Source organism: Bombina bombina, chromosome 11 (assembly GCF_027579735.1).
Source record: "Bombina bombina isolate aBomBom1 chromosome 11, aBomBom1.pri, whole genome shotgun sequence".
In the NCBI taxonomy this organism is placed as follows: Eukaryota; Metazoa; Chordata; class Amphibia; order Anura; family Bombinatoridae; genus Bombina; species Bombina bombina.
In genome coordinates this window covers 52225423-52240721 of record NC_069509.1, presented here as the reverse complement: position 1 = coordinate 52240721, position 15299 = coordinate 52225423, and the positions used below count along the sequence as shown (strand labels likewise).

Here is a 15299-nt window from a genome sequence, read left to right as displayed (position 1 = left end):
TAATTCCCTTTCAATCTGTCACCCAGTATATATTCTGAAGGAAGAACGGGGTATGCACAATATGAAATAATTTACAACTCTAAGATCCCTCTTATTTCTTTACAGTCTCCCCTGCAGACGCAGGTACCTCAAGTCGGCATTGGGGCAGCACCTTCCATGGGCACTGGTCCCACTGCTGACCCAGAAAAACGTAAGTTAATCCAGCAGCAGCTTGTCCTTTTACTTCACGCTCACAAATGTCAACGACGCGAACAGACAAATGGCGAGATGCGAGACTGCTCCCTACCCCACTGCCGAACTATGAAGAATGTTCTCAACCACATGACACACTGCCAGGCTGGGAAGGCCTGCCAGGGTAAGATGGTGGGCAGATGCTCTGTGAAGATTGCATTTTCATGTTCCATTCAGTACATATTTCAAAATTCTGTTGAATTGTGGAATTTGTTTTCTTGGAGCTGAGATGGTTAAAAGGGATATAAAGCTAAAACATTTTCTCTTGTGATTCAGACAGCGCATACCATTTTAAAAAAAATTTCCATTGTACTAATTTGCTTCATTGCCATGATATTCTGTGTTGAAGAGATACCTAGGTAGGCATCTGGATCACTATATGACAGGAAATAGTGCTGCCATCTAGTGCTCTTGCAAATGGATAACATTCTTGTAAAACTGCTGCCATATAGTGCTCTAGAAATGAGCCAGCTCCTAAGCATACTACATCCCTGATTCTCAGCAAAAGATATCAAGAAAACAAATAAAAATGATTATCGAAGTAAATTAAAAAATAAAGTTGTTTAAAATCACATCCTCTATCTGAATCTTGAAATAAAAATGTAGAGTTTCATATCCCTTTAATAACTTTGGCCTGTTTGGAAGTTTATGGAATTATGCTTAGAAGGGAAAGACCTAGGTTTCAGCTGTTTTTCATGGAAAGCTCCAGTCATTCATTGGTTTGCCTTAGCAATTCCTTATCCTGTATCTTAATGCCAAACCTGAGATGTGGGTATCAAAGTTTTCTGTATGGATTTGTATTCAAACTAATCTACAAATGTAGTGGCCAGGGATAAGATTCTAAGATCTCTTGCTTTGTTCATAGCATTTCTCATGCCCTGCTATAACGCTTTTCAATACATTATATAGTAATATTCTCTCCAGGACCTTTTTAATTGGTGGACCACCAGGCTAATTTTACTGACCACCCTGCTAAAATTTAAGTTAGTATTCAGGTAAAGTTAGCTAATATTGTTTCAATGTTTATTTTTCAAATTATTATTAAATAAATGTATGCTAAATTATGCAATTTAATTTGTGCTTTGCATAGAAAAAATGTTTTCATAGATAGTATTACTTTCCCTACCCGGCTACTTCATAATGACACTTATGGGTAGATTTATTAAGCTGCAGTGGGCAGGGGCGCCCACTGCCCCCCTGTCTGCCGCAGCTCGCCTCTGCCCACACACAGCTAATCATGCACAGGTAGGAACTGTCAATCTCCCCGATCGGCTGAGACCGGAGAGATTGAAATTCTCCAACAAAGAGTTGTTAAAGGGACATAATACTCATATGCTAAATCACTTGAAACTGATGCAGTATAACTGTAAAAAGCTGACAGGAAAATATCTCCTGAGCATCCCTATGTAAAAAAGGAAGATATTTTACCTCACAATTTCCTCAGGCCAGCAGAGTAAGTTCTGTGTAAAAAGTTATACTCGGCTGTTGCTCAGCTGCAGGTAAAAAAAAAAAAATGAACAAATGAACAGCAGCTAATCAGCATCAGCAGTGCTGAGGTCATGAACTCTTTTATTGTGATCTCATGAGATTTGACTTAACTCTCATGAGATTTCATAGTAAGCTGAATAGGGAAATATAAGAGTTCACGAGGCTCATCCCCTAAACTGTCCCAGGACAGACATACTAATATGCTGCTTAGAAATCCTTTACAATGGGAGGTGGCTACTGAGAAACTTTTGAAGTAAAATATCTTCCTTTTTTACATAGAGATGTTCAGGTGATATTTTCTAGTCCGCTTTTTACAGCTATACTGCATCACTTTCAAGTGTTTAAACATTTGGGTATTATGGCCCTTTATTTACGGACTGCAGGTTCTCTTGTGAGAAACTGCAGTCATAAGGGGTGTGAAGCCTTTCATAAATCGGCCCCTTAGTTTAGAAAACACTGTATAGAATTATGTAGGGGAAGCAGATCTAGGGGGCTTTTATAAAACGTACAAGGTTTGTAGCCTTCTGTGCATGCAACTTTTAGTTATAAGCTGTTGAATGTGCTCACTATTAGCCATAGATGATCCTTGCCATGTACACATGAAATACATTCTCTCCATTTTACAGTTGCACACTGCGCCTCCTCGAGACAAATCATCTCTCACTGGAAGAACTGTACGCGGCATGACTGCCCTGTATGTCTACCATTAAAGAACGCCAGCGACAAACGAAACCAGCAACGTAAGTATAGCCGTATCTAGTCTACTCTATTGGACCTTAGAACACTAACAAATCCTTCAAACCTTCTGAAATAATTGAGCTTTCTTTTGTAAAACTATCTTAGTTTAGATAAAAATAGAGATGGTTTGTAGACAGCTGTAAGACACTACATTGGAGGAAATGTTTTTCCTAACTGCCAGTTTCATTTTAACAATGATGGAAACCATGTATGCCTGTGTCCATAAAGATGGGATATCTTGCCAAATGCTTGAGAATTTATCAATACATTGCTAAACTGCTTATTTTTAGAATCCCATTGCTTTTTTAATTTTTTTATTATAAGAAGTTTGCTTTATTTTCAGCGCTACTAGGTTCCCCATCAAGCGGTGTGCAGAACCCTATTGGTTCAGTAGGGGGTGGCCAGCAAACTGCTCCTTCGTTAAGCAGTCCCAACTCTATTGACCCCAGCTCCATGCAGAGGGCGTATGCTGCCCTTGGCCTGCCCTATGGGAACCACTCACCTGGCCCTGGTCAGCAGCCGGCACAGACTCAGGTTCACCAGCAGCTCCGAACTATCAACGCATTAGGTAAGTGGGCAGTAAAAAAATAAAATAAAGAACTTTAACTCTACCATAATCAGATTACTAAATCCTTTATTCATTTTAAATTATACTCCTACTGAGCAGGTGCACAAGTTTGCAGGGGGGGATACAAATGACTATAAATTAAGAGAGAGGGCTTATTTATACATATTACTAGTCTGTGATTGGCTGATGGTTTTCACATGATACAGGGGGCAGGCAAATGGGTTAAAAATTGTTCATTAAAAAAAAAATCTACTGCTTATTTGAAATTCAAAGTGTTATTGCATTGTCATTTTGTTATGCACTTGTTAATTCTGCAATTCTGCTGTATTTAGTGGTCCTTTAAAGGTACATAACCCCCAATTGTTTTCTTTTATGATTCAGATAGAGTATGCTATTTAAAATAGATTTCCAATTTATTTCTATTAATCTAATTTGCTTTTTTTTTCTTTGTATCCTTTCTTTGATAAGTATACCTTGGTAGGCTCAGAAGCTGTTGATTGGTGGCTGCACATATTTACCTCTTGTATTTGGCTTTCAGCTAGCTTCCAGAAGTATATTACTTTTCTTTCCACAAAGGATATAAGGAGAATAAAACTAGCTGGGAAAAACTGTCAAATGCACTGAGGCATCCTTCAAGGGCTTAGAAGTTAGCATATGAGCCTACCTAGCTTTAGCTTTCAACTAAGAATGCCAAGAGAACAAAGCAAATTTGGTTATAAAAGTAAATTGGATAGTTGATTAAAATTACATGCCCTATCTGCTTAATAAAAGTTTACTTTGGACTTTGCTGTCCCTTTAAATAGGGTAATAGTTGAACCACCACAAACTGTAAATATAACAATCCACATATCCAGATAAATTAAAATTAATTAAGATAAAAAAAAATTTTTCTTCTTAAATGGAAAGAGTCCACATCTGCATTCATTACTTTTGGGAAATAAGAACCTGGCCACCAGGAGGAGGCAAAGACACCCCAGCCAAAGGTTTAAATACTCCTCTCACTCCCCTCATCCCTCAGTCATTCTTTGCCTTTCGTCCCCGGAGGTTGGCAGAGAAGTGTCAGAATTTTTGTTTTTGTCTCTTATGGAGGTTAGTACTCTTGGGCATGGGACAAGAGTTTTAAGTAGTCCTGTCAGTCTCTCAGTGAGGGCTTGGATGAAAGTTGGAGTCCAGAGATGCAGGGAGTTTCTTTCTGCAAAACCATCCCGACTCATATTAACAGCTCCTCAAGCAATCAGTGTTGTCGAACTTAGCTTTGCTGCCTGCTTTCTTCTCTCAAGTCCATGGCGGAGGCGATGCTACTATCTGTCACACTTGAAGGGCCATGTTCCTGTTCCACGGCGTAGATTCCAGTAATATTTCATTTTACTTTATTCATCAATGTACTGTAATGTGAATGTTTCCCGAGAGGCTACCACCACCTTGCAGGTCTAACTTATACATAAGGGTCTCAGTGAGTCTTAGTATCTTGGATTTAAGGGTTAATATCTCCTGAGGGGGGTTATCATGTTTGTTATGTGATTCAACCTGCTTATGTGTGATGTTTACTGGGCTCGTGGTTGGAACATTGAGGCCTTTGGAAGTGACGCAGCCTTTTGGTTGGGCCTGCTTTTTTTGGACTGTACGGTTCACCTTGTGTTTGGGCGTGGTTACGTTCTGTTTTTCCATTTCCGCATTCCCGACCGTGTGGCAAAGGAAATTTTCTAGTCCGCAGGGGTCTGGTCGTAGGAGGTGGTGAGTGCCCCAGCCATTGTGGGTGTCAGGTGCCGTTTTTGTTATGGAGGATTCTGATGCTGAGACTGTTAATTTCAGATTCATTTACGGAGGATTTTGATACTGAGACTATCTTGATTTCAGATTCTGTGTCCGGTGATGAATCAGGAGTTGCCTCGTTGACTCCTGTCAACCAGTTTTGTTCCATATGCCATTTCAGAGCGCCTGATTCCTCGGGCTCTGGGAATCAAGGGACTGCTGAGCCATCCACCTCTGGGGGTCCTGTCCTCCGAGAGGCGAGTTCCCTACCAAATCATACTTCTGCACATGCGGGTAACCCAGTTTATGGTTCCTCCATGCGGGGTGTTGTGTTTTCCCGGAGGTTGCAGCACGTTTTCGCTTCCACATAATGTTGGCAATTGTTCATCTGCAGAGTCCAGACGTTTATTTGAGAATGTCCTTGTGCCCTATTGTCCTGGTCCTTCCGCCTTGGCGAGGGCCTCTACAGTTCCCCGCGGGGGTATCTGTCTCTGAGTGTTGTGCCTTTCGTTACAGTATTGCACGCCTTCGCGTGTTGCTCAGACATTTATTTTCAGTTACTGAATGACCCTATCGTTACCAGTTACAGGGATTTTCAGTGATAATTTGAATGGTGCACCTCCATTAGACATGTGGGGATGAAGTAATCTCCTGATTGTCATTTGTTTGAGATCTTTCCCAGTTTTGTAAGATAGGGTTCCGTTTGGCTAGTCCTGCGGGTAGGCCTTTGTCTTTTTGGGCGTTAACCTCTGGGTTGCCTTATATTTCATTTATATTCGATGGGATGTCTTATTTGTTTTTGTTTCCTTCAGGAGCTTTTGGGGATTGATACTCTTTATTACTTCTTCGGAAGTTGTTTTGGACTTGTTAGTCCTATGTTTAAAATGTCTGTGTTCTGTTTTTTTCCCCTATAAGGGAGAATTTACGCAGCTTGCCGGTTGGGACCCTAGGTGCAGGCTGATCATGTTGGGTTCGTTCTGCTCAGCTGGTTTGGTAGAAGCGCAGAGTGCCCAGGTTATCATTGTTTTTCATGTTCAACTAAGCATTCGAGAGGACCTGTGGGTCTGTGAGGTGGAAAGGATCGTTTGTCCTCATAGCCTTCAGTCATAGATGGCTGGGCAGGGGAGTTTCCCGCTGCGTCACTCTGACATCTGATTTCATCAGAACCTAGAGCCCCCCATGTCATGAGGGTTGGAGGGCTTTAACTCCCCTTACCGCAATTGAGCGGTTTGGCCTTCATCTTTTAGGCCTTTTGGATTTGTCCTTTTTGTGCTTGATCCAACAGCTTGTACAGGACAGCTGTCTAGCATGCGGTAAGTTTGCAGTTTGAAACCAGTTGCAGTTACTCTTTGTCGTGTACAGTCTGTGAGTTATTAGAGACCTTTAAGTATTCCATTATCTCTGGGTGAATTGGATCTCCTTTTAGGGATCTGTGTTTCCGGGTGATGGTTGTTCCCTGCGGGGACTTTGTTTAGCTCAGGATTTTCCGGAGCTGGGTATGCTTAGTGCCTTTTGTCTTCCTTGTGTCCGCTTCTTGAGCGAAGATGATAGGGAGACTAGTCCTGCTAGTAGGATTTTTTTTTTTACTTTGAGGTGTCCCTTGGTTGTCCTGAGGCTTTGGGAAGTATCTTCATAGACTTCTAGCCGTGATCCTTGGACCGTTGGACTTTAGATAGGCGTGGTTCCTTCCTTTGGTTGGGGCTTTTGAGTGCTTCTCGCCATCCATATCCCTTGTCTGGCTTTTTTGGCCAGATGGGGTGTTTAGTTCTAGGGTAAGATTTGCCTGAACTATTAGGTGCCCGAACCTGTTTTTCTCCCTGAGACTTCCGGTTGCTGAAGCTTCGTTTTTTGCCTTTTTCCTCAATCAGTTTTGGGTGGTTTTGGAATCTTGGATCTCGGGGCTGGTCGGGGTGTTCCACGGATGTAGGAACTTGGGCCCCGATGATTTTCAGTGGTCTGGGGTTCAGGCTTCAAACCTGTAGCTGTCTAGGGACAGAGTGGTTCAGTTCCACCTTCTTTCATCTACCTGACCGGTTCATGGTTGACAAGGTTTTCGGAGTATTTTTTACTCTTTGCCACAGGTGTAGCCCGTGTCATCTTGTGGTTAGCTGTGTGGTTTGCGACTCAAGGGGTTGTTGGTTCATACCCAGCTGCTGGCTCTGACTGTCCAATTTCTGGAGCGTCTTAGGGTTGCATTCCCCTGGTCAGCTTGCCAGTGTTCCAGTGGATTTCCCTGCTCTGCAGGCGAATGGGTTGGCTGTGCCTTTGCTTGGCAAGCTATTTGTAGGGGGGTCCTTTTCTAGGGCATCTGTGTTGGGAATTTATCTTCCTATTAGCCGCTGCCTTCGGGCCTTGAGGGGTTGTTGCATTTCTGGCTTCATTCCTTTTCTTTAGGGGATATTCTCCTCCCTATGGAGATAGAGTCCTTGCTTGGGGCTTCTCCTTGAATGAAGGCGGAAAGGTGGGATTGGTTCCCCCTGTGGTCTTGCTGGCTCCAAGTCAGACTTGTTGGGCCTTTATTTGGATAGATCCTTCGGTCTATGGCCTTGTTGTTTGTTTACAGAGTTGTACTTGTACTCTGCGGGGATGGCTGTGCTATCCTTGCGCTAGTTCCTGTACCTGTTTCGGGATTCTTTGTTCCCCTGGTTGGATCCCTGAGGCTGGGTGTAGATCTGTGGGTCAGGATGGCCGAGCAGTCTAAGGCGCTGCGTTCGGTTCGCAGTCTCCTATGGACGTGTGAGCTTGTTAAGTCTATCCTGTTAGCTCAGTCTGCTAAGGTATAGATTTTTCTTTCACCTTGCTCCATTGATTTTAGAAGTGGGTTTACGCTTCCTTCGGGTTTTGAGGGTATACTCTTCTTCTCGGGGGGGGGGGGGGGGGCCTTGATTGAAGTTTTGTGTTCCCCTTTTTAGGGACCTGTGTGTAGGTCCGGCGATTTAGGTTGCCTGGAGCGTGCCCTCTGTCCGGGGGTTGCTTTTGCGGTCTGTTTTTTCCTTGACTGCTGCTTCTTTTTCGCAAGTGCCCTCTGTGTTGTCCTGTTATGGACTCTGTGTTCTCAAACTTGGGGTTTTTCACCCGAGTGTATTAAACACTTTTTCATGGTCGAAAACCTTGGTATTCTCTGGTCAGACACTGGGAGGACTTTACCTCTTCACTTCCATTCCATGCTTGCAGGATGTTGGAGAGACGTCTGTGCTGTCTCTGTGTCCGGTCTTATCCCGGGTTTCACTTGGTATTGGTGTGGCCTCCTTTCCCTGTTTGGGTCCCTTTGGGTCTCTCTGAGCTGTGCCCACTCTTGGAGGTGTTCTTTTTTTGTATTAGGGGACCTTTTCGGTTTTGTCTGTCCTCCTTTGCCTTGTCCCCTTGGGGGTTTTCGGCTGGTGTCCCCTTCATTTGTTCATTTGTGGGGGATGAGCGGTGGGGGACCTTTTGTTTGGCGACGGTGCTCCTGGAGAACTGTAGGCTCAGGCAAGTCAGTTTGTGACTCTTGTTTGGCTTCTGGACTAACTGCGAGTCAGTGTCATTGGGGCTTTTTCTCTTAAAAATGTTCTCTGCTTCAGACAAAGTGGGTTTTTTTATTGGGTGGAGGTTCAGGCCTGGTGCCCTCAGTATGGGCCGCTTATCTACACTCCCGTCTTGGCATACAGTGTCCTCTATATCTTGGGTATTTTCCCAAAAGTAATGAATGCAGCTGTGGACTCTTTCCATTTAAGAAGAAAAACAAATTATGCTTACCTGATGATTTCCTTTTCTTCTGATGGAAAGAATCCACAGCTCCCCACCTGTAATTTTATGTGGGGCGTCCTTATATTTTTCTGGCACATTTCACCCTGATATTTCTTCTACTGTTCCTTGTTCCTCGGCAGAATGACTGGTCGATGAGGGGAGTGGGAGTATTATATATGCCTTTGGCTGGAGTGTCTTTGCCGCCTCCTGGTGGCCAGGTTCTTATTTCCCAAAAGTAATGAATGCAGCTGTGGACTCTTTCCATCAGAAGAAAAGGAAATTGTCAGGTAAGCATCATTTGTTATTTCAATGTATATATCAAGTTGCATCTTATCACTATGCCAAATTCTGCAGGTGGCAATCAGATGAATCTGTCTTCTGGAGGAATCACTGCTGAGCAACAAGCAAGCCTGATTTCTGAAGCAGCTCTTCCAACTGCCCTGGCAAATGCAAAGTAAGGCTACCAGTGATGATTATAGCTTATTTGGGTAAAACTCTATTTTACGGCTCTGAGGAAAATACATAGTGATAGTTATAATTGGGGAAGGGAGAGCAGAGATTGAACATGGAAGGTTTCTGGTGCTAGATTGGTATCCAATTTAAATGTCCACCTTGAGAACATTGCCGTACAGTAGGAAGTTTGCTAATTTGGCATCAGCTTATGTCAACATTCAGCTTGTCAGGTTTTTAAAGCGGAATTAAATACCTCTTGCCTGGCACGATTAAGGGTCATGTAGGTCTGAAACGTCGCCAATTTTTTTGGATTTTTCTTCTAATAGATTTTTTATTTTTTTTTACATTGTGGTGCTGTCACAAATATTTTTTGTTTTGCTACGTTTATTGGAATGAGCAGAGATTCCTTGTGATGTGCACACAGTTACAAGAAACAGAGTGCTGTACTTGCATAATTTTTTTTTACTCTGAAACATTAATAAACTTAGTTTTACATGCTTTTAAACATTTATTTTGAATGTAGCCCTAAAATACGGATTACACACGTGGGTGCTGTAGTCTGTAATCTGTGGGAGCTATGTGCAGATGCTGAATCATGTTGTGCAGCTACAGTTGAAGCGACATTTAACACTAAATAAATGTTATACAATAAAGCGTTCAAAGAAAAGATTAGTCTAATTACCAACATGTAGATGGATTTTTTTTCCAGTATAATTTCTTGTTGAAAAATTGACAAAATAAGTGTAAAGTTTGTGTCGATAAAGCAAAGGGTGCTGCCATGTTGTAACTTAGGTTTCTTTCTCTGCTGAGGCCAATAAGCTACAGCTATAAATAGGTCACTAGAGTGTGCAGCCAATGGCTGTGTGGAATAAATGAGCATTCTGCACTTCCACTTCTAATAGGAACTGAAAAGCACACAATTGTTTATGAAATCACAGGAAAAGGGTACAAAATAAAAATAATGAAAGTATATTGCATAGTAAAATATATATATATATATGATTTATAATTTACCATCTCAGTGTTTAATGTCCCTTTAGCGTACATATAATTTAATTTACACACTGTGCATAACTATCATTTATCTTCTAACTCCAGTCCATTGTTGAGTGATGGTAGCAACCCCAGCGCCGTTGGCAACCTTGGCACCATGCCTACGGCAGCACCCCCTTCCACCACAGGGGTGAGGAAAGCCTGGCACGAGCATGTGACACAGGACCTCCGCAATCACCTTGTACATAAACTGTAAGTTATAGGGGTATGTTTGGTCCATTTTCTACAGATTCAGACATATTTTACTTGGGTGTGGTCTAAACGTCATTGTCCAGAGTAGTTTCCTATAGCTTAATAGGGAAAAAATGGGACTTACTAGTAATTGTCAATGCCTGTTGCTTATATGAAAGAACAGAACTTAAATATACAAAAAAAAATTCCCATGAAACCTATAAAGCTGCTTAAATTCTAACTAACAGGAAATGCGCTCTCAAAATCTGATCCTTTTTATAATACTGTATAGATGCTCCAAACAGCTGTTAATAGTCCCTTTTACCTCTCAAGGTGAATATTCTATCAGACAGCAGGTTTGATGCTTAGATTGCCCAATTTAATTTAATTACTGATGTTGCAAAGGCTTGAAGGGATATGAAACCCCAAATTTTTCATTCAGGAGTCAGATTTTTAAACCATTTTCTAATTTTTCTTCCTTCTCTGGGTATCTAATGTTGAAAAGCAGGGACATATGCTTAGGAGCCTGCCCTTTCCATGAGCACTAGATGGCAGTATTTCCTGCCGTGTAGTGCTCCAGACACCTACCTAGGTGTATCTACAACACAGAATATCATGGGAATGATGCAAATTTGATAATATAAATTGGAAACTTTTTTTTTTTTTAAATTGTATGGTCTGTCTGAATCACTCAAGAATATTTTTGGGTTTCATATCCCTTTTTTAAAGAGGTAAATGTTTAACATAACATACGCATAGTGTGTGGCCATAAGAGTAAATGTTGCTAAAAAATAATACATATAATGTTCACAGAAAAAAGCCTATGCGCTTTTGAGGGCCTACCTGGCTGCCCCTTTAGCAGCATGAGGTATAGCCTATAATCATGCTGCTGCCCACCCCTTTGCCGCCTTCTGCAAGTGTTTAAATTGGAGTGCCAGGCTTAGTGCTGCCTCAGCACAGGCTCCAGATATCTGCTTAGCGCAAACTGACTGATTGTAGAGCGAGCCTAATAATAAAAAAACAGTGGTACAGATGGTAGCCGCCTTATTGGCTCTGTCCGTTGCTGATGTTAAGAATAAAAATGTGCAGTTTGGGGGTCAGTTACATAGAAACCTCTAGGGGAGATTTTCAGTTGTAGTTTTACCATACTCATTTCATTCAGCATTCACTGTTCCTTTGATACACAATGCAATATTTCCATACATTTTTATTTTTTATAAATAATAGTTTAACCTACACATATCCAACTAATTACATGTTCAATACATAGAGATCATTCTATTTAATAACCAGTGAAGTGGGACTTATTTTTTATTGAAATGCTTTTTAAGTTGATGCTGCATTTCCTTTTTAGTTCTTAAAAATCATTTTGCTATGCCAATGTCATTAAAGGGACATTAAACACTTAAGTACATATTAAAAAGCACAGCATTGAGCTTATTCCCTGCCTCCAGCTAACCATGGGAGCCGCCATGTTGAAATCTAGCTTTCACTACATTCCAGTGCTGATGTTTTGCAACTGTCCTTTAGATATCTGCAGTGTAACTTAGGTTCCAAAATGGCAGCACCCGTGATCTGAGGGCGGTGCATGAAATATATTTAATGTTTAGTGTCCCATTTAATGTTATGGAACTTTAAATATGTGCAATTCTTTATTAATGTACTTTAATATAGTTATGAGCTTAAACTGCGAAATGTCACAGAACGTCTAATCATTTTCAACTTAAAACTTTTCCTTATGATGTATACATTTTATACTTTTTATTTCCATATTCTTGAATTTTGAAGAACAAAAGATCATTTATTTTTAGAAGAAAGTTAAATCCTCTTATTACGATGTACAAGCCTTTATTTTTCTTAGAGTATATTAAAGTGCCATAAAACATGTTGAGATCTGTGCATATCCTAAAAGGGCTAATTAAGTAAAAATAGTTTGCATACATTTTTTTTTTTAAATTGTTGGCAAGTATTTTATTCCCCCCCCCCCAAAAAAAAAGCAAAATTAGTTACATAGGCATGCTGTCTGGAGTAGTCTGATCCACCCCTCCCTTATGAGTGTTTAGCTACAGAAACACAGACGTATTTCACAGCAGTTTATTTGCTTCTAGGCATGCTCCAGCAGATGAGTGTCTACTCCTGCATTCTACCAATAACAAAGGTAGATATAGATACAGCCATAGAAGGAATTGTGTTGGGGGGGAGTTAGAGCTGTACAATTCGGAAACTTAAAAGAAAGGGTTAATAGTGAGGCACTGCAGTATAAATTTGCAGGTAAAGTAATTAAAGTAAATATTATATTTTGTCTGTCTTCCAACTTGTTTTATGTCCTCTTAAGTATATATATAAAAAAAAATAATAATAATAATTTGTTCACCTTTTTAACATTTTGATTTTCAAATAACCATTGTTAAAATTAAATACTAGAAGACGTATATTTAATGGTATTGTATTTTATTATTTTTTTTACACATAAAAAAAAAACTTTTACCTCTTCCAACATAGTATTAAAGGGACACTGAACCCAAATTTTTTTCTTTTGTGATTCAGATAGAGCATGCAATTTTAAGCAACTTTCTAATTTACTCCTATTTACCTTTGTTCTCTTGCTATCTTTATTGGAAAAAGAAGACATCTAAGCTTCTTCTTTTTTTTTTTTTTGGTTTAGATTCTGGACAGCAATTTTTTATTGGTGGATGAAATTATCCACCAATTAGCAAGTACCCAGGTTGTTCACCAAAAATGGGCCGGCATCTAAACTTACATTCTTGAATTTCAAGAGAATGAAGAAAATTTGTTAATAGGAGTAAATTAGAAAGTTGCTTAAAATGTCATGCTCTATCTGAATCATGAAAGAAAATTTTTGGGTTCAGTGTCCCTTTAAGATAAACATCTTAATTATGTTGTTGGTTTGGGTTAGAACCAAGCAAGAGATGTAACCAAGCAATGTCTGGGCTTTTGGGACCAAGTTGTATTTTTTTTTTCTTGTAATTGGCAGCAGTCTTCAGTCCATTTTTGTTTGTTGCTAATTTTTCAGGCAGATATTTAAAGTTAACACCTTTACAACCAGCAAGGTACCCTGTAAGTCGCTGATCTTTTAATGGGGCTTATTTTTATGATAGCGCAGTCTGGCTGCCAGTGGCGGGACTACACTACACTATAGCAGGAGGAGCGCTGGTTGTAATTGCATGGTCTTGCTGCAGGTGTCGAGACCCATGCTATTTAAGGCAAAAAAAAAAAAAAAGAAAACTTAAAAGGACAGTCTACACCAAAATGCTTGTTTAAAAATATAGATAATCCCTTTATGACCCATTCCCTAGTGTTGCACAGCCAACATGGTAATATTACTATACTTTTTTACCTCTGTGATTACCTTGTATCTAAGCCTCTTCTGACAGCCCCTTATCATATGGCTATTTATTATCTATTGACTTGCATTTTAGCCAATTAGTGCTGTGTTTTGCACAACTCCACGGGAGTACGCATAATGTTATCTATATGGCACACACGAATTAGCAGTCTCTTGTTGTGAAAAGCAAATAAAAAAAAAAACATGCGATAAGAGGCTGTCTGTAGTGGCTTAGAAACGGGCAGAAATGTAGAAGTTTAAATGTTATAGCGTATAATATAATAAGAATGTTGGTTGTGCAAAGCTGGGAAATGGGTAGTAAAGTATTATCTATCTTTTTAAATAATAACCATTTTGGTGTAGACTGTCCCTAGTAAGGACCAGCGACGTACAGGGTATGTTGTGGTCGATAAGGGGTTAATTTCTAAAGATGACTGCTGTTAAAAATTCGTTATGATGTTCATTGTGAGCTTTGTTCCGTATTTTTGCAGTGTCCAAGCTATTTTTCCTACCCCTGATCCTGCGGCTTTAAAGGATAGACGTATGGAGAACCTTGTAGCTTATGCAAGGAAAGTCGAGGGAGATATGTATGAATCAGCCAACAGCAGGGTACGTATTAAACCCCTTTCTGTAAATTTGTTGTGACTATTGGTTCTGCGGCTTTAACCCAGTGATCAATTCTACTTCTGCAGGAGAGAGAATACAATCTGAGTGCAGGCTAAATTGTTTAATAAAACTCTGGGCTCCATATTTGTGGCTTCAGCCCCTTAAGCACCCCATATGATTTATAGGATTGTTTTTTCTGTATAAAACTGTAGATAGGGAATGTCTATGTACATATGTTTCAAGCTTGTGCACCTTAGGCCAACCTATCTTATGCTTTACATGAGGCTAATGCTCACAATACGTCATAGTAAAGAATGCAAGTGCTTATGGCTTGCTGACATCGCAAATAATATAGTCTCTTAAAACAGTAACATGGCCTGTGAAAACGTATTTCATAAATGCTTCTAATCAAGTTTGAAATGCTGTGAATTTTTATGATCCATTTTTAAAATGTATCAGACTAAATTATTTGCTATCTTCTATATTCCTTTAACATATTTACCCCTCAAGGGGATATAGGGTAATTATCCTTTGTTTTATTTGCAAGAACAATTTGAAATTGTTTATGAATGCTTTTTGTGTGAGTGGTTCTTTGAAAGTTCAAATCTAGCTCCTTGATCGCCTAATGAAACTTGTATATCCAGTGCCGCACCAATGCTTTTTTTCTGTAGTCTGTGTGCTAACTTCTTTTCAGTGAGTAAAACTAGTGCCTTCTGTAGAATCATAAGGCTACAAAATAACCATATGCGTTAAATATGTTGTGATAAGGGTTTCTCTTGCAGGATGAGTATTACCATTTACTGGCTGAAAAAATCTACAAGATCCAAAAGGAATTGGAAGAGAAGCGAAGGTCCCGTTTACAGAAACAAGGGATTCTGGGTAACCAGCCAGCCTTACAGGCACCTGGGGTGCAGCCACCAAATCTTCCACAGCCAGCAGCAGGGTTGGGTCAAGTGCAGCCTGTCCGGCCAGCTAGTGAGTACCCTTGGAAACCAACTTTCTTTCATTAAAATTGATCAATTGCATTAAAGGGACAGTCAAGTCAAAATTAAACTTCTCATGATTCAGATAGGGCGTGCAATTTTAAACCACGTTTCAATATACTTTTCTTTCCATAAGGCAGGGAGAGTCCACAAATTCATTCCTTACTGTTGGGAAATACAACAC

The 15299-nt window shown here is 40.2% G+C and overlaps 1 protein-coding gene across 1 annotated transcript in view; it reads left to right on the top strand.

Annotated features, from left to right (window-relative positions):
• LOC128641850 (CREB-binding protein-like) overlaps positions 1–15299 on the top strand; it is a 170997-nt gene that overhangs the window by 74929 nt on the left and 80769 nt on the right. The window contains 7 exon segments of the mRNA XM_053694412.1: positions 106–355; positions 2346–2459; positions 2801–3025; positions 8858–8957; positions 10055–10201; positions 14018–14135; positions 14915–15107. Of these exon segments, the coding sequence (XP_053550387.1) occupies positions 106–355; positions 2346–2459; positions 2801–3025; positions 8858–8957; positions 10055–10201; positions 14018–14135; positions 14915–15107 (1147 nt within the window).